The following is a 27,309-nucleotide window of genomic DNA, read 5'->3' as shown; positions in this document are numbered from 1 at the left end:
GACATTTAAAAGCAGTAAAAACGTGGGTTTTATTAATCAACTGCAGTCACAATACAATCGTCATAGATTTCCCCCTCTGTATTCATTCCACCAAACACAAAACAGAGCAGCGTGTCAGCCTGACTTCCCTCCCGTGAGTCACCACCTTGAGTCACTCCTTTCTCAGTGGAATCCCCTTTCTCAGCATCACGGTTTACAGTGGCAGAATTTGAATCTTCTTTCTCAGAAGTACACGTCCCTGGCCACGGAATGATACACATGGAATGGTCCAACCGTCCAGTGGGTGGAGAATTCTCAAATTTAAGCAAGGTCCAATGCTGCTTTTCTATTTTTGGGGGAAAAAAAAGAGTCTGTTAAATTTCCAAAAATGTTCAGTGATGTGCTATATCACCTGAGCCCTAAAAGAAACAGGAAAAGTCGGGGGCGGGGGGGTGGGGTACCCTAATGGTACTCTTACTGCTTTGATGATGTCATTCCCTGAAAGTCTGGTTTTTATTCCTTCGGCCCTAGATGTGGAGTGGCCAAATTGAAAGACCGAAGCATTGTGATAGTTTCAAAGAAGGGTGATACTTGTTTAAAGACCCACAGTGAACATCTGCTCACCTATGTGATACTGGTACATTGTATTCAGGGCTCCTGTGGGAGTCATTCCTCCGAAGACATACAGGTGTTTCCCCACAGCCACAGCTGAGTGGGCAGCACAGCCTGTGGGAGCTGCCCCAGTGGGCCTTAGCTTCTGCCACTTCATGTCACCTGCCAAGAGATGGAAAGTGGGCAAAACCTGGCCTAGACAATGGTTTCAGACGGAACCTGTCAGACGTCTGCAGTTTGCAAACCAACCCCTGAACTTCACTCACTAAAGAGTTCTCAAGATAATAGAGCAAGGTTTGGCGTGCACAAAAATTCCTTGGGGGAGCTTGAAATTCTGTCTGGATAGTCCAGAGAGGGAGGGAAGGAGGGACTCAGCCATCTATAGTTGTGACAAGCATCCCCAGGTGATTCTGATGTAGGTGGTCTTCGGAGCACACTGAGGAATGTGATCTAAGCTTTGGTGACCATCACCATTAACTCCATAGGAGCCTAGGAGCAGGTAAGGGTGTGTGTGTGGGTGTGTGGGTGTGTGTGTGTGTGTGTGCGCACACGCACATGTGCACACGCGTGCGCAAGCATGCCTGTATGTGCACACACATGCATGTCTGAAACAGTAACAGTTACTTTGCAACTTTGTGAGTGCTGACTAGACACTTCAAAAATCTGGTTTACTTTATTCTCATAGCTGCATAAAATTGCTATTACTCACTTCTGCCTACTTTCTTTCTTCTTGCAGATGAAGAAACAGGATTAGAGAGGGGAAGAAGTCCCACAGCTAGCAGGTGGCACAGCTGGAACTGCACTCAGGTCTGACTCCCAGATCTGTGTTCTCTATGCTGAAACGTGCTGCCTCAGCACCTATTTCCTACCTATTTCTGCAGATAGTTGCAACTTTTCAGACAAGCATTTAAAGGAGGCAGGACCTCACCGGATTTTAGGTTTTAGAGAACAACCTGGGTAGGAAAGGAGGAAAAATAGCTAGGAAATAGTTCCTCCTACAAGAGAAAAGGACTTTTTTTAAAATAAGCATTAAAACCCTGTTTGCCTGCCTGCAAGGAATGCTCCTGTGAAGATATTTTCCATCTGTCAGTTCAAGGCAGGGGTCCAGCAACTGGGTTGGAAGGGAGAATCACCGAGTCCAGCCAAATATCCTTGCCAGTGTGGGAATCCCAGCCAGCCTCCAATGTCACCAAATCAGAGAACCCACTGTTTGGCAAGGTAGCCTGATACTTGCACAGCAGTTCTCATGCCTTCTGCCCATGGTTCCAATTCCTGTAGTCTGGAGCACTGCAGATTATGTTCATTTGTTTTTCTGTCCACTTTTTTTTTTTTTTTTGGTTGCACTGTGTGGCAGGCAGGATCTTAGTTCTCCAGCAAGGAGTCATACCTATGCCCTCTGCAGTGGAACCGTGAAGTCTTAACCACTGGACCACCAGGGAAGTCCCTATCTGTCCACTCTTTACAGATATACACTCATCATCTGCGACCCGCCAGACATTGTACTCAATGATGGAAATACACTAAGGAAAAAAGAGACAAAGTCCCTGCCCTAAGGGACTTCAGAGTCTGGAAGAATGACCCCAAAAGTGTCCAGCCTCTCGGGACTTTTTTGAGGTCATTCAAACGCTTAAAGACAATACTCATGTTTATTCCTAACTTTCGTTTTCTCAGCATTTTTTAACAATTTAGCATGACAGTTCTGGTTGTCCACCTCCAGACACACTCTAAAAGTTACCCAGAGAATTAAAGGCTACAACTTGAAAGAAATCCAGTCCTTCGGGAAGCACAAGACACAATGAATTTTAATGAAAGAGCAGGGTTGTTGGAAGGATAAGAAAGAATTAATGGAGAGGTCTTGGGTTGGCCAGAAAATTCATGATAAATTTTCTGTAAGATCTTACAGAAAAACTTGGACAGACTTTCTGGTCAACCCAATACATGGCAAACACTTAGGAAAGACTTGCTTTTATTATTATTATTATTCAGGTCACATTTGAGAGAATCTAGCAAAGATTCTACTGGCTGGTTGAGAGCAAGGCTCTAGTCAAAGTATATTTTATTTAATTTTAAGCAGACAAGCAAGCCCCCATGCCCCCTACCCTACTTACTGATATCAATGCAATGGAGATCATCATAGAAATTGTCCCCTGCCAAGCCTCCATGGATGAAGAGCTTTGTCCCTGCTGCCACCATCACGTGACCATGTCGGGGGGATGGAGGTTTTCCATGTGTCTCTGGTTGTGACCAGGTCAGGGTGTCTGGAAAAATAAATCCCATGACATAAGGTGACAAAAGTATGAAGCAAAAATGTGAGGACTATACCTAGCCTCACCTCCCAGCAAGTGGAGATGCGCTGAACAGAGAGCGGCCTGGGGGTCATTCACTGCGACTTGCCAGCCCAACCCAGGCCTCCCTCCATACACAACCTTTACAGCCTCTGCTGATGCGTGTCGAGGACTGGAGCGCTCACTACCTAATATGCCTACCCTTTCCACTGGGCATTAAGGAACCACTTTGTGTTTTGAATTTAAAAAATACCTCCCTTAAGTTTCTTTAACCTTGAACTGCCCCAAAGTTAAAAAGAATGAGCTTCCTTCTTCTGGGACAGACCTTCAGAGTATTCTCTTTTTCAAAACAATATCCTTAATTGATTAGCTGGAAGAGTAGGGAAAAAAAATATTACTACTTTTAAAGGTAGCAGGGCCTCCTGAAGTGGTTGTATAGGATAATGATTAGAATATAGGATTTGGAGTTAAAACTGGGTTATTTCACTGAATAATTATGTGGCCTTGCACATGTTAATTTTCTAAGCTTCAGTTAGTGCAGCTATAAAATGAAGAGAAAGAGAGTACCCAGTAATACCTACCTCTCAGGGTTGAAGTGTGGATTAAATGAGATGATATATGTAAAGCACAGGCACAAAGAAAGGACTCAGTACATGAGAGTTATTAATATGAGTATGATCCTAGTAGAGCAGATGCGTTCTACCTGTTGATAACCCTTCATATCTTCAAAATTGTACATGTATAGAATTGAGGAAAATCAATCACTTCAACATACCAGAAAAGTCTTAAAGGAGTGCTACAAAAATTATCTTAGACAAAAGCCTGACAAACAATTTATCTCTGAATTACCATTTGCAACATGCCTGAAGGTTGTTCACAGAGCCCTCAGTGTTCCAAGAAATACAATTTGAAATAACCTGAGAAAGTTGATGCATATGCATACTTAAGTGGTAAGTATGTTTACCACAGTATTGTTTATATTAATAATAGGGGAGAACTGGAAATAGCCCCTAAGTCCATTAACAGGTGAATGAGTGAGTTATTGCTACAGTTATAATAGAATATTATGTGCTCATTAAAAACAGAGAAGATTCATTTTGATATATGGCAAAACCAATACAATATTATAAAGTTAAATAAAATAAAATAAATAAAACCACTGAGAAAACTTTGTGATTACTGGGGAAATGCTTAAGTGAAAAATACAAGACACAATAGCACATCTAGAATTATCTCTACTATTTTTAAAAAAAGGACCATAATTGCACTGAAATGTTAACAATTTTGAGGTTATAGAATTATATATATACACACACATATATGTAGGCATATATATATGTACATATATTTTTTCTCTCACAGTTTTATGTATTCAAAGCCAATTTTTTTTAAAACTGCTTTAAAAGAATCTGAGTCCATTTTTTCTGGAAAAATTCATATCGTGACATGTAATAATTTTAATTTAAACTTTAAGTTTTCAATTTTGCTTATTGCCTTTTTTCAAAAAAGGTGTAAAAACACAGGAAAATTATTTTTGTTACATGATATTTGTAAAGCGTTATTCATAAATGCCCACTACTAAAAGAAAGAAATGTAAATAAACACTACTTAGACAAAAGATTGGCAAAAGGTCTTACAATATTAAATATATTAAATATTCATACCATTTTGACCCAGTGATTCCACTCCTCAGCATCTATTCCACATTAAATGTTGTGTGCTGTGCTAAGTCACTTCAGTCATATCTAACTCTTTGTGACCCTATGGACAGTAGCCTGCCAGGCTCCTCTGTCCATGGGATTCTTCAGGCGTGAATACTGGAGTGGATTACCATGCCCTCCTTTAGGGGATTCTCCTGACCCAGGGATTGAACCTGCATCTCTTGCATTGGCAGACGTGTTCTCTACCATTAGCACCACCTGGGGAGCCCTAAACATTGTAATACATACATAAATTAATGTATATATTCACTGTAACACTGTTAGCAATCTATAGGAAAATGACTGAATGAATAAAGGATGCCCACAGAAAAATATGCTTTGCAAGGAAATTGTTGGCTTAGGAGAGATCCATGATGTGTGATTAAATGAAGAAATAATAATACAGTGAAAATTTATTAGGTGTTTGCTATGTGTCAGAACTGCTATACACTGTATCACATTATCTCATTTAATCTTTCCAATTCTTTGTGTTAGGCACTATTACTATCTCCATTTTATAGCAAACTAAGGCCTAGAGAGATTAAGAAATTAGTCTAAAGTGATACAGAAAGTAGATGTCAGATCTGGTTCCAAGTCCACTTCCTGTGGCTTCAAAGTTTATGCTTTCAACTAAGATCTACCCTTGCATGCATGCGTGTTTAGTAGTTCAGTTGTGTTCGACTCTTTGCAACCATATGGACTATAGCCCACCAGGCTCCTCTGTCCACGGGATTCTCCAGGCAAGAATACTGGAGTGGACTGCCATTTCCTCCTCTAGGGGATCTTCCCAACCTAGGGACTGAACCCGAGTCTCCTGCCTTGCAGGTGGAGTCTTTACCACTGAGCCATCAGGGAAGCCCCCAAGATCTACCTTTAGACCCACAAAACTAAAAGGCAGAACAGTATTTATAATTAGTATTTTCATGTGTGTGTTTTAAGTTTTCATATAATTTCAAAGTTCATAGAAAATTCATAGGTGTTCACATATACATGTGCATATGATTTATAAATGCACAGAAAAATCTGGAAGTTAGACTATTAGGAATAGCTAACAGTATTTACCTCTATCGGGACAGTGGGAAGGAAAGGCCTAAGGAGAAACTTTTTTCTTTTTTGCTTGATAAAATATACTGTCTACATTTTTTAAATTGATCAGTTATTCCTCTTTAAATGCAATTTAAGCAATGGGTAGAAGATATCGGAGAAGGCAATGGCACCCCACTCCAGTACTTTTGCCTGGAAAATCCCATGGACGGAGGAGCCTGGTAGGCTGCAGTCCACGGGGTCGCTAGAGTCGAACACGACTGAGCGACTTCACTTTCACTTTTCACTTTCCTGCATTGGAGAAGGAAATGGTGACCCACTCCAGTGTTCTTGCCTGGAGAATCCCAGGGACGGGGAAGCCTGGTGGGCTGCTGTCTATGGGGTCTCACAGAGTCGGACACGACTTAAGCGACTTAGCAGTAGCAGCAGAAGATATCAGCTAAGAGATATACTGAAGAAGTCTAGAATTGAGACCCACAGCCAGGTTGTCATTTTCTAATCTGTTTCCTGCATCAGGTAAGCTGCAGGCCAGGGCAGCCCTGACCAGGTAGGAGGTGGCCCCAGGGGTCTCCCACCCCATTCATACTTGCGTCAAACACATGAAGCTGCACATCCTGCACGGGCTGGGCACCTCTCTCTCCGCCCCCAAAGACATACAGCTGGTCTCCAATGGCTGCCGATGATGTGTGGAATGTTCTTGGGGATGGCGGTGGGCCGGTCACCTCTGGGGTAGTCCAAGTCCTGGTATCTGGTCCAGAGAGAAGGTAGGCATCTAAATCCCCAGGCTGAGAGCTTCAGACATTGACTCTGAGGCTGGGTAGGGTCACTTGGCAAACCCCAATCCCCAAGAGGGACAGGGTAGGTATAGGCAGGGATCTCCTGCCATCAAATTCAAGGAGGGGTAGGGGACAACACTCAGAATGTGTCCAGATAGACCCAAATTCCCACGAGTGAAAAGCCACAGGTACAATAAGGAGGACAATTTGTTTTTGGAAGCATTAAACATCCTTTCTGCACCCTATTCCCCTTTGCTGACTGTCCTGCCCTGTGCCCACCCAGAGGAGCCCAACATTGAGCAAACTCATTCCCACTGGATGCAAGAAAGCAGTTTCTCAGGATATGTGGCCATTAAAAAAAAGTGGACAATATCATTACAGTCTTAGTAGTAGTAGTCGTAATAGTAGTAGTAGTAATTTTCCCCACTAAACACTATGTGCCAAATAAATATTTCTTCCCCCATTTACAGATAAGGAATTGAAGCAGAGATAGATTAAGTCACTCATTTAAGATGGCATGACCAGTAAATGGCTGAGCTGGGATTCAAATTCCATTTCAACATCAAGATCTATGTATATTCCACTCTTCTGACTTGAGAATGAAGTTCTACCACCTGGGCGGGTGAACGGAAGCTCATTTTTTTTTTCAAAAGGAAGCACACATTTTACAGAAACACAAGCGGTAACTGAGCACCTTCTGTGGGCAGAATCACTGCCCTGAGCACCCCACCATCTCCATCATCCTCAGGCAATCCTGGGAGCAGGTGGAAAGTATCCCCACTTGGCAGATGAAGGAACTGAAGCTCAGAAAGTTTAAATCCTTTCCCCCAGTCACAGTGTTGGTGAGTAGTAGGGCAGGGCTCTGAACACAGATCTGTCAAAACTCCTACAGTCATTCCACTACTTCTTTTCTTCCTTCCTTCCTTTCTGCCATGCTGCATGGCTTGTGGGATTTTAGTTCCCCGACCAGGGATTAAACCCAAGCCCACGGCAGTGAAAACTCCAAGTCTTAACCACTGGACCATCAGGGAATTCCCAGGAATTATTTCTTGACTGGGAAATTCTGTGTCTTGTGTAAAGGTCTTCATTCAATATACAAAGTGGTGCATGAAGCATTTGTAGTATGTGTGGGACTCAAAACATGAACCTGGAGACCAAACAAGTCTCAGCCTATATCCAAAGGATAATGGGGACTTCCCTGACAGTCCAGTGATTAAGACTCCTGGCTTCCACTGCAGGTGTCTTGGGTTTGATCCCTGGTTGGTGAACGAATATCCCACAAACTTCATAGCCAAAAAAAACAAACAACAAAAACTAAAAACTGAAATAACAAAGCATAATGTAATTGCCTCTATAGCTACAGATCTTGGGGAACTTTTAGATCTTAGGAGGAGTTAGAAAGCACACAACCTTCAGAATAAAAAACAAAACAAAACAGAGGAATTATGGTACTGTCATAAAATTGAGATTGTGTGGCTACAAAGTCAAATACTAGCACAAATAATCAGAAAGGAGTCCTAAGACTGAGGAACTTGCCTTAGTAACACAAGAAATTAATGATTCACTTATATCATTCATATTTCTTGGTCATGGTGTCAAACTATACTTTTCAGGACAGGAAAGGATCTGGTGGAAAGTCAATTTCTTTGACAGAAGCTTTCCAAATTCTTACTGTATTTTATTTAAAATAGATGCCATCACTGAAAAATTGAGAGGCCAGGGCTCTGGAACTGATTTCCATCTGTCAAACCATAGCTACATCAACCACAACAATTACTGAATGTTAACTATGAGCCAGACGTGAGTTAATTCTTGCCAAACCTAACACGATAGAAATTATTACTGTCCCAGAATGACAAAGAAGACCAACTGTTGTACAAGTAAACCTATCGTTGACAGAGGTAACCAGGCAAGAGCTGACTGTTACATGAAAAATGTCCAGGTTACTAGTAATGAACAAACTGCATATTTAAACAATTAGATACAATTGTTTGTTTTTTTTTACTTTTGCCCATCAAATTAGCAGTGCTTAAAAATGATAAATTCAGTGCCAGTCAGGAGTGAAACAAGAACTATTAAACACAATTGGAGAGAAGATAAGTTGAAAAAAATCCTTCTAGAGATGGAGTCCCCTGGTGGCTTAGTGGTTAGGATTCTGGGCTTTCACTCTCTGGGCCCAGGTTCAATCCTGGGTCAGGGAATTGGGATTGCACAAACTGTGTAATGTGGCCAAAAAAGAAAATTAAAAAAAGTCTTCCTGGAGAACAATTTGATAGCATGTACTAAAAGCCTTAAAGTAACAAAAAAAGAAAAGCAAAGTCCAGGGTTTTATCTAGTTCTTTTATTTCTGGGCATGAATTCTAAGGCAATAATTTGAAATACATTTTCAGTGACTTCTGAACAAAGATATTCACTACTTTGTTATTTATAATGATAAAAATCTGAAGACAGCCTACATGTTAAAAAAAAAACAACAGAGGAATTATGGTATCATCATAAAATTGAGTGTTATACAGCCATTAAAAATGATTTCAGCAAAGCTTTGTTGATAGGGAGTCATTTCTGTGCTTTTTATGAAATTAAAAAGACACAACAGTGTAATGGTAAAATACAAAGATCTCAGGTTTACAAAATGCAGAGAAAAGACAGACAGGAAGTACACAGAACTGTTATTAATATTAATAGCCTTATATATAGGCTATAGCAATATAGCCTTATATTGATATTAACAGCCTTAATATCATAGGATTGTGGATGGCTTTTGTCCACTTATTTACACTTTTTAGACATTTTTCAATGCATATTGAAAAATTTACAAAGAGCAAAACCACAAAAAAGTGTTTCTAACTGACAGAAAGTCAGGTCCACCCCCATGGTGGCTCAGCAACATCCTTGCAGCAGTGATGTCCCCAAACTGCTTCCTCTGTGACAAAACTGCCAGTGAGACGAGTCAGGAACTTTGTACTTTTTGGCTAAAAGAAACATACTAAGAGGATCTCGAGCAGGGTTTCTAAACTTTGGCACTATTGACATTCTAGACCAGACAATTCTTTATTGTGAGAGGCTGCCCTATGCATTATAGCAGGGGTCCTCAGCCTCCAGGATCTAATGCCTGATGATCTGAGGTGGAGCCGATGTAATAATAATATAAATAAAGTGACAGTAAATGTAATAAGTTTGAATCATCCCCAAACCATGACCCCACCCCACTCCCACCCCTGTCCATGGAAAATTTGTCTTCCACGAAACCGGTCCCTGGTGCCAAAAAGATTGGGGACCACTGCATTACAGGATATATGGTAGCATCTCTGGCCTCCACACATTAGATGCCCTGCCCCAAGGTGCAACATGCCAACTGTCCCCTGGGGGGCACAATCACCCCCATTTGAGACCTCTGATAGAGGTGACTCAGATTCTAGCCTGCTCAAGGCTCTGATTCCCTGATGACTTTAGGAAAGTCACTCCCTATCGCTAGACCAGGTTGCCCACTTGGCATAACTGTTTTCTGAAGTCTCTTTCAGCTTTGACTTTTCAGAAGTTGATAATTTGTGCAACTTAGGAGGAAAACAAAATATCATTTATGATTTTCAGATTCTATTAGAAGTGGAAATGTCTATTTTTCTATGAGGTTAGCAAAGGTTAAATGGATCAGTCAGTAAAATCCAAATGGGACTTTGGTACAGGAATTGAAATTGGATTTACTTATTCATTTTTGTAAATAAAATAACCATCAGCTACTTACCAGGATTCAGAACTTGCAGGCAGTTTCGATTTCCTGACTGGTCGGCCCCTCCAAACACCCAGATGCTGTGAGGTGTGCAGGAGGGAATGAAGCTGGTGTGCTCGTACCGGGGCAGGAGGCCCTCTGAGGTGGCTAAATCCCACTGGTGTGTTCCTAGAAAACATTTCACCCAGTTCCTAGATTGGGGCTGCCAGTGGTTTATAGTGGCTGACAAACTTGGGGTAGGGTGAAAAAGGAAAAAGGGGTTAAAAGTGTAAGTGAACAACCAGCAGATCACTTAAAGGGAATGTGGTCAACCTCCAGAACATTTTATATCAGACACTTTGGGGGCTGTCGGCCTGTCCATAAATCCTCTTCTATGGGGTCAAGCTGGTTTTAGAAAAGGCAAAGGAACCAGAGATCAAATTGCCAACATCCGCTGGATCATAGAAAAAGCAAGAGAGTTCCAGAAAAACATCTATTTCTGCTTTATTGACTATGCCAAAGCCTTTGACTGTGTGGATCACAATAAACTGTGGAAAATTCTTCAAGAGATGGGAATACCAGACCACCTAACCTGCCTCTTGAGAAATCTGTATGCAGGTCAGGAAGCAAGTTAGAACTGGACATGGAACAACAGACTGGTTCCAAATAGGAAAAGGAGTATGTCAAGGCTGTATATTGTCACCCTGCTTATTTAACTTACATGCAGAGTACATCATGAGAAACGCTGGACTGGAAGAAACACAAGCTGGAATCAAGATTGCTGGGAGAAATATCAATAACCTCAGATATGCAGGTGACACCACCCTTATGGCAGAAAGTGAAGAGGAACTCAAAAGCCTCTTGATGAAAGTGAAAGTGGAGAGTGAAAAAGTGGGCTTAAAGCTCAACATTCAGAAAACGAAGAAAACAACATTCAGAAAACATTCATGGCATCCGGTCCCACCACTTCATGGGAAATAGATGGGGAAACAGTGGAAACAGCGTCAGACTTTATTTTTTGGGGCTCCAAAATCACTACAGATGGTGACTGCAACCATGAAATTAAAAGACGCTTACTCCTTGGAAGGAAAGTTATGACCAACCTAGATAGCATATTCAAAAGCAGAGACATTACTTTGCCAACAAAGGTTCGTCTAGTCAAGGCTATGGTTTTTCCTGTGGTCATGTATGGATGTGAGAGTTGGACTGTGAAGAAGGCTGAGCACCGAAGAATTGATGCTCCTGAACTGTGGTGTTGGAGAAGACTCTTGAGAGTCCCTTGGACTGCAAGGAGATCCAACCAGTCCATTCTGAAGGAGATCAGCCCTGGGATTTCTTTGGAAGGAATGATGCTAAAGCTGAAACTCCAGTACTTTGGCCACCTCATGCAAAGAGTTGACTCATTGGAAAAGACTCTGATGCTGGGAGGGATTGGGGGCAGGAGGAGAAGGGGACGACAGAGGATGAGATGGCTGGATGGCATCACTGACTCGATGGACGTGAGTCTGGGTGAACTCCGGGAGTTGGTAATGGACAGGGAGGCCTGGCGTGCTGCGATTCATGGGGTCGCAAAGAGTCAGACACGACTGAGCGACTGATCTGATCTGATCCGATCTGATGGGACCTGTCCCATCTCCCCATCCCAGGGATAGATCCCAGGAGACTGGGTTATACTACACCTTGACTTCCTAGCTTTAGCTGATAGGGCCAAAGGTAGTCATTGGACCCAAGATGAGCCCATCAGAACCTCTCCCCCAAGAATTTGGAATTCAAATAGATTTCTGGGTTTGGGCACCCATCTTCTACCACATGTGGAGAAGCAGAGAAAGCCACGGTGTGGAGAAGAGAAGAATGAAACATCTACATAAAGGAGCAGATCCCCCTAGAGACTCCTCTGGTGTCCAATGACTGGGACTCTGAGCTCCCAAAGCAGGAGGCCTGAGTTCGATCCCTGGTTGGGGAACTAGATCCCACATGCCACAGCCAAGAGTTTGCATGCCTCAACTAAGACCCGGTTCAGTCAAACTGAAAAAACAAACAAACAAACATATTTCCCCCATCTCCCTGCAGAATAAGGGAGAAAATAGGCAATTTTTGTCAACTGTCTAAGTCCCGCCTCCACTCTCTCCCGAGGCTAGGCCAAATTCCCTGCCCATGGATTCTCTCTCTAGGGTTTTTAATTTTTTTTGGTTGGTGAAGACAGTTTCTATTACCTCTAGGTAATGGACTTCTGGCTAAAACAATTCCACAGACTATTAATACCTGACTTCTTAGTGATTTTAATTAGTAAACCACTCACATGGGGCCTTCACAGGCATTGTCTTGTTAGATCATTACAAGTGCCAAGTGAAGCGAGTTATTATGGGACACTGAACCCCAGATCGTTTAGGTGGTTTAGCCAGAGTCACAAAAGTAGTAACAAGTCGCAACAGAATTATAACTGTACTAGATGGTAAACTTCTTGAGAGATGAAAGAGATTTAATTTACCTTTGAAATCCTAGTACAGTGTGTAGAAATTCAAATGCCTACAGAGGACTGGAGGAAATTGTGGAGAATGAGAGCCCGGCAGGTCAGTTGCAAAAAATTGTCACTATACAGACATCCAGGCCTATTGATGTCAGATCTTCCAAGACTACAACAGAGGCCAAACAACTTCAAGTTTTACAAGTAGACTCCTGCACATGTGGTTGATACACAACTAAGATCAAAACAAAAACACCCATGTTACATGAACCTAATAAAACACATTAACAACATATTTTTGAACTATGGTTCTGAAGAAGACTCTTGAGAGTCCCTTGGAAAGCAAGGAGATCAAACCAGTCAATCCTAAAGGAAATCAACCCTGAATATTCATTAAAAGGACTGATGCTGAAGCTGAAGCTCCAGTACTTTGGCCACCTGATGCAAAGAGCTGACTCACTGGAAAAGACCCTGATGCTGGGAAAGACTGAGGGCAGGAAGAGAAGGAGGCGACAGAGGATGAGATGGTTGGACAGCATCATCAACTCAACAGACATGAGACTGAGCAAACTCTGGGAGATAGCGAAGTACAGGGAAGCCTGGTGTGCTGCAGTCCATGGGGTCACAAAGAGTCAGACACAACTTAGCAACTGAACAACAACACAGCAGTTTTCTTTTGCCATTATGTAGTACACAGTAGTCACTTGTTAGTTCATTAATTTATCCAAATACTTATAAAGCACCTACTCTGTGCCGGGTGCTATGATAATGGCTGGGGATGCAATGAGAGGTAGTATAACCATGTTGAGAGTTCTCTGATGGCCTAGAGGTTAGGATGAGACGCTTTTCACTGCCGTGAGCCAGGCTCAATAAGCTGCATGGCAGGGCAAAGAAAAGAAAAAAATACATATTTATAACCATGTTCCCTGTTTCCAAGGAGCTTATACTTTGGTAGGGAAGATAAACAAGAAAACAATCCCATGTGAACAGGGTTGTGAAGACGGATAAAGATGGGAAAGTACAGGATGCTATGGAAACACAGAGAATGATTGTGTCATTGTCATTAACGTTAGGAAATATACATTTGGCCTTCATCTGTTCTAGGCAAAGAGCTCTGAAAACCTTTGTGATGACCTAAGTAATAAGACTGGTAAGTGTCTTTGGTTATTGATGACAAACCCCCTGTTAACCACACCTGAGTTTATGGGGGTTTTTTGGCCACACCATGAGGCATGTGGAATCTTATTTCTCGTACCAGAGATCCAACCCACTCCCCCTACACTGGAAGTACAAAGTCTTAACCACTGGATCACCAGGGAAGTCCCTGAGTTTATGTTAATAAGGTGACTTTTGGAAAGCCCCTAAAGATAGGGGCTGGTTGCCAGGGGACGAAAGCGTAAGACTACAAGGTTAGAACTTTCAGCCACAGACAACCCCCACCCCCAGCTCTGGGGAGAGGAGAGGGATGAAGGTTGACAATCACCAATGGCCAAAACGTAATCAATTACTCCTTCAGAAAAAAGGCAGGGTTCAGAGAGTTTCCGGGTTGGTGAATACATGGAAGTGTTGCAAAGGTAGGGCACCTGGACGGGGCCCTTTCCCCACATACTTTGTGGGGAAAGACAGGAGTGCCTTTCCCCACATACTTTGCTCTAAGCATCTCTTGTGTCTGGCTGTTTTCCTGAGCTTGGTGGCCTCTTGAGGAAATTAACCGGAAATTAATGGAAGCTGAGGAGGGTGTCAGGGGACCCTCCCATTTAAAGGGGTTGGTCAGAACTGCCGATGGCCTTGTGATTGGCATCTGAAGGGGAGCAGGGAGAATCTTGTGGGTCTGAGCCCTTCACCTGTGGGCTTGGAGTCTAACTCCAGGTAGAACTGAGCTGAGTCGTAGGACATCCAGCTGGTGTTGCAGAATTATCTGCTGTGGTGAAAAAAATCCCCTCACATTTGTCAGTCAGAAGGGAAGTTCTGAAGATGTGTCAGGAGGTGGCACAGGAATAGAGACAAAAAACAGAAGAGTCGCCCCTTTTCAGTGGCAGTACCTAAACTAGTCCAGATGTACCAGGGCAAGCTTCCTAATGAAGTGACTTTTCTTTTATTCATTTTTGTTTATTTATGTACTTTGGCCATTCCACGCTGGCATGTGGGATCTTAGTTCTCTGACCAGGGATCAAATGCGTGCTCCTTGCATTAGGAGAGCAGAGTCTCAACCACCAGGGAAGTCCCTGGAAATGACATTTAACCTGGGGTCCGAAAGATGGAAAGTAGTCATATGACAAGGAAAAGTCTCCCAAGCAGATGGAACAATATATGCAAAGGCTTGGAGACCAAAAGAGTTCAAGGAACCGAAGGATATTCAGTGGAGCAAATGTGGGTTTCGGAGAGCCAGGAGATGAAGTTGGGGAAGGCCTGAAACTGGGGAATGACATAATCAGATTTATATTTTATCAAATACTCACCTGAGTATTGAAAATGCACTGTACAGGCAGTAAGTTTGGAAGCAGGCAGATCAGTAAGAAGGTTGTTTTAAGAGTGTAGCTGAGAGACACTGAGGCTTGGACCATAGTAGTAGCCATGCAAATGGAAAGACATGGATGAAAATAGAGATATTTAGGATTTGGTGATGTGGATGTAAGAGGTGAAGGAACCAGTGTCTCCTAGAGAAACATCTGATAAATGAGTGGCTAGCTGTCCAGGGCTCCAAATGGATTCTTTTCCCCAAATCAAGGGGGGCTTAGTTTGGTGGATATATTCCTGGAGTCTGTTGAGTTTTTAGGGACTTTTCAGTTGATGTTCAGTGAACTAAAATGGACTAGAATGGGTGAATTCAACTCAGATGACCATTATATCTACTACTGTGGGCAAGAATCCCTTAAAAGCAATGGAGTAGCCCTCATAGTCAACAGAGTCCAAAATGCAGTACTTGGATATAATGTCAAAAACAACACAATCATCTCTGTTCATTTTCAAGGCAAACCTATTCAATATCACAGTAATCCAAGTCTATGCCCCAACCAGTAATGCCAGAGAAGCTGAAGCTGAATTGTTTTATGAAGATCTACAAGACCTTCTAGAACTAACACCCCAAAAATATGTCCTTTTCATTATAGGGGACTGGAATACAAAAGTAGGAAGTCAAGAGATACGTGGAGTAACAGGTAAATTTGGCCTTGGAATACGAATGAAGCAGGGCAAAGACTAACAGAGTTCTGCCAAGAGAACGCATTGGTGATAGCAAACACTCACTTCCAACAACACAAGAGAAGACTCTACACATGGACATCACCAGATGGTCAACACCAAAATCAGATTGATTATATTCTTTGCAGTCAAAGATGGAGAAGCTCTCTACAGTGAGCAAAAACAAGACAGGGAGCTGACTGTGGCTCAGATCATGAACTCCTTATTGCCAAATTCAGACTGAAATTGAAGAAAGTAGGGAAAGCACTAGACCATTCAGGTATGACCTAAATCAAATCCCTTATGATTACACAATGGAAGTGACAAATAGATTCAAGGGATTAGATCTGATAGACAGAGTGCCTGAAGAACTGTGGACAGGGGTTCATGACATTGTATAGGAGGCAGTGATCAAGACCATCCCCAAGAAAAAGAAATGCAAAAAGGTAAAATGGTTGTCTGAGGAGGCCTTACAAATAGCTGAGAAAGAAGAGAAGCTAAAGGCAAAGGAGAAAAGGAAAGATATACCCATCTGAATGCAGAGTTCCAAAGAATAGCGATTAGAGATAAGAAAGCCTTCCTCAGCTATCAGTGCAAAGAAATAGAGGAAAACAATGGAATGGGAAAGACTAGAGATCTTTTCAAGAAAATTCGAGATACCAAGGAAACATTTCATGTAAAGATGGGCACAATGGGACAGAAATGGTATGGACCTAACAGAAGCAGAAGATATTAAGAAGAGGTGGCAACAATATACAGAAGAACTATACAAAAAAGATCTTCATGACCCAAATAACCATGATGGTGTGATCACTCATCTAGAGTCAGACATCCTGGCTGACGTCAAGTGGGTCTTAGGAAGCAACGCTATGAACAAAGCAAGTGGTAGTGATAGAATTCCAGTTGAGCTATTTCAAATCCTGAAAGATGATGCTGTGAAAGTGATGCACTCAACATGCCAGCAAATTTGGAAAACTCAGCAGTGGCCACAGGACTGGAAAAGGTCAGTTTTCATTCCAATTCCAAAAAAAGGCAATGTCAAAGAATGTTCAAACTGCTGCACAATTGCAGTTATCTCATAGGCTAGTAAGGTAACGTTTAAAATTCTCCAAGCCAGGCTTCAACAGTATGTGAACCCTGAACTTCCAGATGTTCAAGCTAGATTTCAGAAAAGGCAGAAGAACCAGAGATCAAACTGCCAACATCCACTGGATCATGGAAAAAGCAAGAGAGTTCCAGAAAAACATCTACTTCAGCTTTATTGACTATGCCAAAGCCTTTGACCGTGTGGATCATAGCAAACTGTGGAATATTCTGAAAGAGATGGGAATACCAGGCCACCTGACCTGCCTCTTGAGAAATCTGTATGCAGGTCAAGAAGGGACAGTTAGAACTGGACATGGAATAACAGACTGGTTTCAAATAGGGAAAGGAGTACGTCAAGGCTGTATACTGTCACACTGTTTATTTAACTTACATGCAGAGTATGTCATGCAAAATGCCAGGCTGGATGAAGCATGAGCTGGATTCAAGATTGCCTAGAGAAATATCAATAATCTCAGATATGCAGATGAAACCACCCTTATGGCAGAAAGCAAAGAAGAACTAAAGAGCCTCTTAATGAAAGTGAAAGAGGAGAGTCAAAAAGCTGGCTTAAAACTTAGCATTCAAAAAATGAAGATTATGGCATCTGGTCTCATCACTTCATGGCAAATAGATGGGGAAACAACGGAAACAGTGAGAGACTTTATTTTTGGGGGCTCCAAAATCACTGCAGATGGTGACTGCAGCCATGAAATTAAAAGATGCTTGCACCTTGGAAGAAAGCTATGACCAACCTAGGCAGGATACTAAAACGCAGAAACATTACTTTGCCAGCAAAAGTCCATCTAGTCAAAGCTATGATTTTTCCAGTAGTCATGTATGGATGTCAGAGTTGGACTATAAAGAAAGCTGAGCACCGAAGAATTGATGCTTTTGAATTGTGGTGTTGGAGAAGACTCTTGAGAGTCCCTTGAACTTCAAGGAGATCAAACCAGTCAATCCTAAAGGAAATCAGTCCTGAATATTTATTGGAAGGACTGATGCTGAAGCTGAAGCTCAAATACTTTGGCCACCTGATGCAAAGAACTGACTCATTTGAAAAGACCCTGATGCTGGGAAAGACTGAAGATAGGAGGAGAAGGGGATGACAGAGAATGAGATGGTTGGATGGCATCACCAACTTGATAGACATGAGTTTGAGTAAGCTCCAGGAGCTCACACACAGCAATTTACCACTGGTTACCTATTTTATATATGGTAATGTACATGTTTGAACTAATAATCTTAGGAATGATCATGGCCAGCAGCACAAAGCCCTGCTCTCTAGCCAAAGGGCACTTGCTCTGTAGCTTGTGGTCTTTTTTTTTTTAACCATGCCACATGGCAAGGTATCCTTGTTCCCCAACCAGGGATCAAATACATGTTCCCTACAGTGGAAACTTGGAGTCCCAACCACTGGACCGCCAGGGAAGTCCCCTCCATTGCTGGTCTTACCCAGATCTATGATGTGCACATCTGAGAAGCTTCTGTTTGGATCTGCTCCCCCAACAATGAAGACCTTCCCTCTCTCGGCATCACCAACAGGGGGTAAATATGAGCAGCTGTGACCAACCCGTGCACAGGGGCTGTCTCCAACCAGGGTCAGGGTGTACCTACCAAAGGGAGGATATATTCAGGAGGCCTGAGCAGAGAATAAATGCAGCAGTGTGTTCTTTGCACTCCTCATAGAACAGTCACCAGAGAGAAGGGTCTTATACACACACAGACTTTTAAAATAATACCTAGCAAAGCAGCATTTTTTTGATTAATAACAGTACCGTCCCTCTGCACATAACCTTTGATTTTTTAATTCTGTCCCTACTTTCATCTCACATTAACCTCCTGGGGATGCCCTGGACTAGTAATTGTCCCCATGCGGTAGAGGCAGAAACTGATACACAGAAATGTTCAATGGTATGTCCTGGCACAAGATGGTACTTATGAGCACGGCTTGCCCATTCAGACAGACCTAGTTCAAGTCCTAGTTCTCCTGCTTTCTCCAGGTATGCCCTTTTAGAAGTCACTTTAGTTTCCTCATTTGTAAAATGAAGACAGCAATAATTATACCTGTGAAGAATGAGATGCACTCTTGTTACATGGCAGGGAATGACTCAGTAAATGATAGCCGGAGCTTTATGTATAATCATGTGAGAACCAACAGCACCAAAGCTCCCACCACTAGCCAGTAATGCTTTCCTCTGCCAAGTAATATTCTCCATCCTTCATTGAATTTTAAGAGCTTTTCCAGATTACTCATAAAGCTTGACCTGATGGAAGCCAAAGCTAGCTCTTTGAAAAATCAAATACAGGATCCATTCATTCAGCTCTGTAAAGTTATTCTGAATGCAGACACTTCAACCTTTCTGGTTGGAAAAGAAAATTCTGTAGCTGTTTTTCTGGCATTTGGGACTCTTGGCTCTTCCCTCCTTCTCGCACCTTTCTCCTGGCCTGGCTTCCCGACTCGTTCCTTTTGGTTCTCTATCCACCTGTCTGGCTGCACTTTCTGTTTCCTTCTCTGACTCCTTTCCCTCCAGCTTTCTTCCAACCCCCATGGATTCTCTTTGTCTTAGTCTAGGTTTGCTTATCTGATCAATTCTATATGTACTGATGCCTTCAATTACCACCTATCTACATGTTCATCAGTGATTTCAAAATCTGTTTCTTTTCCAGATCTCTCTTTTGATGTCCAGATTCACATATCACATTACTGCCCGAATGACTGCTAACCATGTACCATGCCTACCGCTAACTTTGCTACGACCCTGGTTTCACTCAACTTGCACAGAACCCCTTTGAGGACAGTACCGTTATCATCGGAGTTCTACAGCTATGGACCTGAGGCTTAGAAAGGTTAAATAACTTATTCAAGGACACACAGCCCTCCAGCTACATGGCGAATAAGACAAAAGAAGTCCCTGCTTCATAGCCCTGCCAGACTAGTTGGGAAGAAAAACACTAAACAGGTAATTTCACAAATAACCACTTCATTTCAACTGTGCTATAAAGGATAACTGGATATACAGTATGAGAACATATCACAGGGGGTCCCTACTCTGTAAGGAGAGTTGGGTGGGGACAGGGGTGGTCACAGAAGACTTCCTAAAGAAGCCCCATTTTAACTGAGATCTGAAGTATGAGTAGACGTTATTAATAGCTGGGTAAAGAAAGGGACAAAAGATGGGGGGAAAGGGTGATCCAGGTAGAAGGACCAGCCTGTTCAGTTCCTCAGTGGGACAGTGCAAACCACGTTAAAGGAAGAGAAAGAGAACAAAGTGTGAGCAGGGGGTCGTAAAGTTGGAAAAGTAGGTAGGGACAGATTATGAAGGGCCCAGTGGGTCATTTTATGGACTCTGGTTTCTATCCTAAGACCAACACAGAGGAACAAAAGGCTTTTAATCCAGAGAATACCATGATCAGATTTTTGATGGGTAGAGGGCAAAAGTGGACATGTAGAAGGCAGATCAAAGGCTCTCCTCCAAGGTCCTGCAGAAGCACTGCCTCCTCTCTACAGCCCTCTGTGAGCCTTGCTTCAGCACTGATCACTTTTCATCACCATCACCAGGTTAGTCTGCAGCCGCCCCCACACTGAGACTATTCATTCACCTTTGTACCTTCAGCATCTACACTGTAACTGCCGGTCAGGCCAGTGTTAGTTGTTGAATGAAGGGTGGGTTGAACAAGCACTCAAGAAACAGTGAAGCCAGTTTAATCTAATTCCCTGAAAACCTTAAAAAATGAGTCACAGCTTGGGGGAAGACACAGTGCTGGAGCTGAGGATGCCAGATGGCCAGTGTCTTACTCGTCTTGGTAAATGGATTCTAATAAAATCAACATCTGCTCTGTGATAATTATTGCCCCACTACCTTTCCTCCAAAGACCTTCTCAGACAGTTTGAGTCTAATTACCAGAAACTGCAGACAGTTTCATCTCTACTCTTTTTCATAGATGATCAAATATGTTAGTAAACTACTTATAAATGAAACAAAAACTCATGTGTTTCTCTGTCTGAATCCTTCCTTACAGACCATGTTTCTTTCCTGGGCTTGTCTCCAGGCTCCAAGACTGGCAGCTGCTTCATGATGTCCTATGCATAAGACAGAAAGGCACTCTTTAGACATTGACGATTATCTTCTACCTAACACACAGAGATTACTTCCCATTTTAAAAAATTTCCTGTTGATACACCCATTTCTAGGGCCTGATCTGAATAAGCACTACCAACCTTTTGATAAAAACTTACATTTGGAAGGCAACAATAACACAATTTTCTTAATCCAATTAGAGAATTTTTTTTGCTTGAAGTTTTCTGTGTCTGTGGTTTTCATGGGGGAAAGGGCATATATCAAAATAATTTTGGAGGTCATAAGGTATTTATATTTATCAAAAGATAAAACACTTTAAAAAGCTGAGAAATACCAAACTCTAGGATAACTCTTGGCCCCGGAATGACATTCAAAGCCTTCTGGTCTCAACCTTTTCAGGAGCTCAACTCTAAATTTCTTGCTATATTGAGCTGTTCTTACTACATTTGTTCCTTTGAAATGCCTTTCATAACTTTCATCTTATGCTGCTTCCCTTACCTGAAACGTCCCTTCCCTTCTGGTCAACTAGCAAACTCCTGGTTAACCTCCAAAGTCCAGTTTAACTGTCCCATCCTTAGTGAAACCTTCCCTTATTTGTTGCTTTCCTCTTACATTCTCAAGTTATTCTCCATCCTAAGGTATCCATTAAGCTATCGTAATTGCAGGATCACCCGGAATGTAATAATCTATTTAAAAGTCTCTAGACTAGATTCTAGACTAAATTCCAAGGGAGCTGGGCCTCTCGGATGTATTCAGAGAACCAACTAGTGCCCGGTATAGAGCAGAAGTGAGGGATGAGTGAATGATGAAAGAAAATAGATAACATTTCCGGGAGGTGAATGGATAAATCCAACCTTCAGCCTAAGCCACTAACTGCTATTCCCAAAGCCCAAAGCTCAGTGGGGTAAACTTCACCTGGCCAGGGACCTCCCGCAGCAGCCCCTGCCAGTCCCATCCCCCAGTCCCATCCCCGCGTGGCAGCGATAAGCGATAGGAGACAGGGTCAGGAGAGAACCGGCTGGTTCCTGTCCGTCAGTGTGGCTGGGCCGGAGCCTGAGGAGGTCTACCCGGCGTTTTCTACCCGGCCTAGCTCCATTCCCCTAAAAGATGCAGCCCCCCCCCCGCCCGGGATCGCTTCCAACCGGGGTCCCGGAGCACCCCGACCCAGCTCCAGACTGCATTACCTGCGACGGTTTAGGCCAGTCCTGGGCCGTGGCTCCGCCCCAGTGGGGGCGGGTCTTAGACCTTCGCTCCTCCTCCAGACCCCGGAAGAGCGCGGCGGCCTACCGCTCGCAGCCTGGAGGACTGGGTCTCCAGGGCGCGCCCTTGGAAGGGAGCGTAAGGGGTCCTGGTGTCCCAGGTGAAGACCTGTTTGTGTATTTCTCCAGAGCTGAACTGGCCAGGTCTTCCTGCGGGCCCTACCTCCCCGGCGGAGTAAATAAGGCACGGCTACTTGGAAACGACTTCTAAGCGAAACGCCAGGGGTTGGGCATCTGTTTGCTGCTGCTGCTGCTGCTGCTGCTGCTGCTAAGTCGCTTCAGTCGTGTCCGACTCTGTGCGACCCCATAGACGGAAGCCTACCAGGCTCCCCCGTCCCTGGGATTCGCCAGGCAAGAACACTGGAGTGGGTTGCCATTTCCTTCTCCAATGCATGAAAGTGAAAAGTGAAAGGGAAGTCGCTCAGTCGTGTCCGACTCGTAGCGACCCCATGGACTGCAGCCAACCAGGCTCGCCTGTCCATGGGATTTTCCAGGCAAGAGTACTGGAGTGGGGTGCCATTGCCTTCTCCGGGGCATCTGTTTAGGTGACCGAAATCCCCGTGGGCTATCTTAAAGGAGCTAGGATATTTTCATTTCCAGCGGTTGTTAGAAATGGTTTCTGAAAGGGAGAGTTGAGGGTGCTTTCCCGGCTGTAAATTTCTCTGCGCGATCTTTAGGCCAATTCAAGCTTTGGCGCTTTAAAAAGCTGACTCATTCCACAATTAGCATTTGTAACTATGGCAGGCACTATGCTGAACCTGCAAGATCAAACCAGTCAGTCCTAAAGGAAATCAACCCTGAATATTCATTGGAAGGACCGATGCTGAAATTGAAGCTGGAATACTTGGGACATCTGATGCGAAGAACTAACTCATTGGAAAAGACCCTACTCATTGAAAAAGACCCTGATTCTGGGAAAGATTGAGGGCAGGAGGAGAAGGGGAGGACAGAGGATGAGATGGTTGGATGGCATCACTGACTCAATGGACATGAGTTTGAGCATGTTGGTGAGTTGGTGATGGACAGAGAAGCCTGGCTTGCTGCAGTCCATGGGGTTGCAAATGAGCATCCGAACAACAACAATGCCGAACCAGGCAAACTTGCCCCCTGGCCTCTTGGAGTTGACAGTCTTAATTAGAGAGAGACAGAAGGAAGGAGGGAGGGAGATGAAACAGAAAAACCAGTAACTAGGTACATTCATAAAAAGTGCAAGGAACAAAAAGTTCATCAAGAAGAGTAGCTATTCTCATAGAAGTTACTCTTCGTTGGCCCCAGTGTCACCAGTCTGTAAAATGGAGCTAATAAGATTTCTGGAAAAAAAAAAAAAAAAAGATTTCTGTCACAAGGCTATGGTGAGGAATACATGAGCTAATGTTTATAAAGTGCTTAGTGCCCAGTGACTGACACAGAGCTTGTTGTTCACTGTTTAGCAGCTGAGTCGTATCTGACTCTGCCTCCCTATAACTGCAGTATGCCAGGCCTCCCTGTCCTGCACCATCTCCCAGAGTTTGTTCAAACTCATGTCCATTGAGTCCACGATGCCATCCAACCATCTCATCCTCTGCTGCCCCCGTCTCCTCCTGTCCGTAATCTTTCCCAGTATCAGGGTCTTTTCCAATGAGTTGGCACTTTGCATCAGATGGCTAAAATATTGGAGCTTCAGCATCAGTCCTTCCAATGAATATTCAGGGTTGATTCCTTTAGAAATGACTGGTTTGATCTCCTTGTATTCAAGGGACTCTCAAGAGTCTTATCCAGCACCACAATTCGAAAGTGTCTGTAAAATGTAATGCTATTCCTAGCTGTAAATGAACTCTAGACACCAGTCCTGAGTTAGAAGTGTTCATCTGCATTATTGTTGGTCTCTTTCATAACCACAGGTTCCCGGTGGCTTTCCAGAAACTGGAGAGCTGGTTCAACTGTGTCTATGTTCCTGAGAAACCCACAATCAGGAAGACTGAGTTATATCCTGGGAACTGGAAGAAACAGCTAAGGAAGGAAACCACAGGAGCTCCTGTGGTACAGAGCTTCAAACTATGCTAGCGGAGTGGGAAGCGGACAGACGTACTTGGGGTCACATCCAGGCTCCAGTGCTAACCATCTAAACTTGGCATCTGGCAAGTTCATTATCCTCTCTGAGCTCTAGGTTCTTCATGTCTAAAATGGAAATAGTAAATTATCTACCTCAAAGAGGGAGTAGTTGAGAGTTAATAGTACAGGTGAAAGACCAGCTTGGTAAATCTTTTTGCTACTAGAATCTGTAACAGACATATTTATTTACTGGCCACACTTTGTGGCATGTGGGAGCTTAGTTCTCTGAGGAACTGAACCGATGCTGCCTGTATTGGAAGCGTGGATTCTTAACCACTGTATTGCTAGGGAAGTCCTTCCAACAAAAATTTATTGACAAAATGGAATTTGCAGTCTGCAGCTCTCTCTACAGCTCATGTATCTATTCCAAACACCTGGAGTCTTTGTGAGTTCCCTTATTAATGGAGGAATTTCCATGACTGCCAAAGAGGAGTTTCCTGCTCTCCTTCAGGAAACAAAACTAAAGGCCAGGTTGGCTCTGCCATATGTCCATGTGCATGTAGATGGAGATTTCTGCTCACAGCTGCAAATTGCTCTGGTGTTCCTTCTGTCTTTGAGATAAATCTGTTTCAAGGTGCCATGCTGGAGTTGCACATAAACAAGAAAAATTGGAAGAGGTTTGTGGGCAAAATAGCAACCAGTTTTCTTTTTATTATTGGAGTATAATTGCTTTACAATGTTTTGTTAGTTTTTGCTATACAACAAAGTGAATCAGCTATTAATATATGTACATATATCCCCCTTCTCTTGAGCCTCCCTCCCACCCTGCTACATCCAGTTTTCATTGTGGGACCTGTGCTTTCAGACTAGAAATTACATTTCAGAAAGTGTTGGAAAGAACTTTTTTTTATTTGGAGAGAACTTTTGAGATCTTGAGATTTGTAAACTGGAAGTTGAGGCCCAGAGAAGTTAAAATGACTAACCCACTAAAATGGCAGAACCAGGAGCCCAGATCTCCTGTTTTGTGCAAGGAAGACTAAGAACATATTCCAGTCAGCAAGCTCTGTACACTCTGTCGCGAACCACTCAGTGTGCCCGTCAACTCTTCTAAGAACTCATCCAACACTGAGACTGTCAAGAGTGAATTTTTCTGAATGAGGTGAGTCTGCCAGGAGGGAGCTTCTAACTGCCAGACAATTTGGTAATGTGAGGACTGCCTCTTATTTTCACTGGAAGGGGATACCATCTGCCTTCATTACCTACCCGTTCACTGACTTATCAACAAGGGAAGCAATGAGGCTCATGGCACCTTCCTTTCAAGCATTTTATTGTTTTAAAGAATGTTCATATCTATCTCCCTGTTTTTCTCCCTTCCCAATTCTGAGAAGAAACCTTTTTTTTAATTTTAAAAAAATATTTATTTATTTTCCTGTGCTGAGTCTTAGTTGCGGTATGCGGGAACTAGTTCTTCGACCAGAGGACCAGAGATTGAACCTGGGCCCCCTGCCCTGGGAGTGTGACGTCTTAGCCACTGGACCACCAGGGAAGTCCCTGAGGAGAAATCTTGAATAGGATTAATTCCCAGTTACTGAGGTTCAAAGATAAAAAGTGAAATGTCAGTTTTTTCAAAGAGGACTGTAAAAAAAAGAAAAAAGTCAAACACCAATAACGTCTTTTCCTCTTTTGGGTTTTTTTTTTTTCTTCAAAAAACTCTGAGCCTATTATCTCTATACTCCCCACCCAAAGTCATGGTCGTCTTTTTTTAAAATGTTTATTTATTTGGCTGTACCAGGTCTTAGTTGCAGCATGCAGGATCTTCTATCTTCATTATGGCATGCGGGAGCTTTAGTTGCAGCATGCGAATCTTAGTTGTGGTGCGTGGAATCTGGTTCTCTAACCAGGGATGGAACCAGGGCCCCTGCGTTAGGAGTGCAGAGTCTTAGCCACTGGACCACCAGGGAAGTCTCCTGCTTAAAGTCTTATATGTTACCTCTTTAGAAAGACCTTTTCTGCTCAGCCAATATTCAGAGCTAACACCTTGCACTCACTGTACACAACACTGTTTTAAACCCTTTCTATATACCAACTCTATTAAACTTCAGTACAAGCCTAGAAGATAAGTATTCTTTTCCCCCCACATATTGAGGGAGAAGGTAAGTATTCTTATTTGCTCCCTATGAAGCAAGCACTGTTATTATCTCCACATCGGACCTGAGAAAACTGGAGCACAGAAAGGATAGATAACTTTGCCAAAGTCACACAGGGAGTATTAGAACCTGGGTTTGAACTCTAGCCATTTGGTGCTAGAGTCTGCCCACATGATGTCCAGATGTTGCCAACATAACATAGGCCTCTTCTATTCCATTTTTCTTACTTGTGGCACCCCATTTTCTCCCTTTTTACCATGAATTATACTTTGCAATTAATTCTTGCTCATTTATTTTTGTTATTAGAATGTATTACCCATAGGGCAGGAATCTTACATGTTTCATTTATATCATAGGTGTGTGCCTGCTAAGTCACTTCAGTCGTGTATAACTCTGTGACCCTATGGAGTGTAGCCCGCCAGGCTCCTCTATCCATGGATTCTCCAGGCGAGAATACTGGAGTGGGTTGCCATGCCCTTCTCCACGGTCACAGGTACTATATTAATTGAATAAATGAAGAAATGTATGCTTGTGGGTGCCATTCTGCAACAAACTTTTAAGGATTAATTTTACTTTGAAACAATTTCATACTTACAGAACAGTTACAAGAATAATACAAAGAACTTCACCCAGATACCTCAATAAAATTTAGCTAGATGTCATTAAAATACGCTTTAGGGCCAGAGGATGGATCCAGGATGACTTGAACAACAAATATTTCTGGAGGACCTGTTATTATTGGGTTATAGAGCTGTCTCCTAACTGGTCTTTCAGCCGCAGTTGCTGCCTCCTAGTCTTACACAGCAGCCAGAGCGATCCTTTTAAAACAAGTTAGATCGTTACTTCTCTGCTCAAAAGTCTGCAATAATTCCTCATTGCATGAAAAGTAAAAAATCAGTGTTCTTTTCTCTCATCTCCTCTCCCACTCCTCTCACCTTGATCCAACCACACTAATCTTCTT

The 27,309-nt window shown here is 42.9% G+C and overlaps 1 protein-coding gene across 3 annotated transcripts; it reads right to left on the bottom strand.

The window, feature by feature from the left end:
• Window positions 1-10: 10 nt before the first annotated feature.
• On the bottom strand, window positions 11-22,232 carry RABEPK (Rab9 effector protein with kelch motifs). Of its 3 annotated transcripts, XM_055541135.1 has the most exons (9): window positions 22,096-22,127; window positions 21,070-21,141; window positions 20,855-20,913; window positions 18,285-18,442; window positions 10,139-10,291; window positions 6,207-6,368; window positions 2,700-2,849; window positions 604-753; window positions 11-325 (listed from the first exon to the last, which is right to left on the bottom strand). In XM_055541135.1, exons 3-9 carry the CDS (start codon window positions 20,905-20,907, stop codon window positions 33-35), a joined length of 1,119 nt encoding a protein of 372 aa, XP_055397110.1. In that variant the 5' UTR covers window positions 20,908-20,913; window positions 21,070-21,141; window positions 22,096-22,127; the 3' UTR covers window positions 11-32. The 3 variants fall into 3 exon arrangements, with proteins under 3 accessions (XP_055397110.1, XP_055397109.1, XP_055397111.1); XM_055541134.1 differs by lacking the exon at window positions 21,070-21,141 and having other exon boundaries at window positions 22,096-22,232; XM_055541136.1 differs by lacking the exons at window positions 604-753; window positions 21,070-21,141 and having other exon boundaries at window positions 22,096-22,232.
• Between the last annotated feature and the right edge of the window lie 5,077 nt (window positions 22,233-27,309).

The sequence above is a fragment of the Bubalus kerabau genome, chromosome 11 (genome assembly GCF_029407905.1).
Source record: "Bubalus kerabau isolate K-KA32 ecotype Philippines breed swamp buffalo chromosome 11, PCC_UOA_SB_1v2, whole genome shotgun sequence".
NCBI lineage: Eukaryota > Metazoa > Chordata > Mammalia > Artiodactyla > Bovidae > Bubalus > Bubalus kerabau.
The sequence above is the reverse complement of the archived record's forward strand: the minus strand, read 5'-3'. Positions and strand labels throughout refer to the sequence as shown.

Bases quoted from the DNA above. Each gene is read 5' to 3' on its own strand.
- RABEPK (XM_055541134.1), bottom strand. From the start codon at position 20,907: ATGAAGCAGCTGCCAGTCTTGGAGCCTGGAGACAAGCCCAGGAAAGAA. The intron at 10,292-18,284 runs GTAAGACCAGCA...AATGTTTTCTAG, and splicing joins TGTGCACATCATAGATCTGG to GAACACACCAGTGGGATTTA. The intron at 2,850-6,206 runs GTATGAATGGGG...TTATTTTTCCAG, and splicing joins GCTTCATGTGTTTGACGCAA to ACACCCTGACCTGGTCACAA.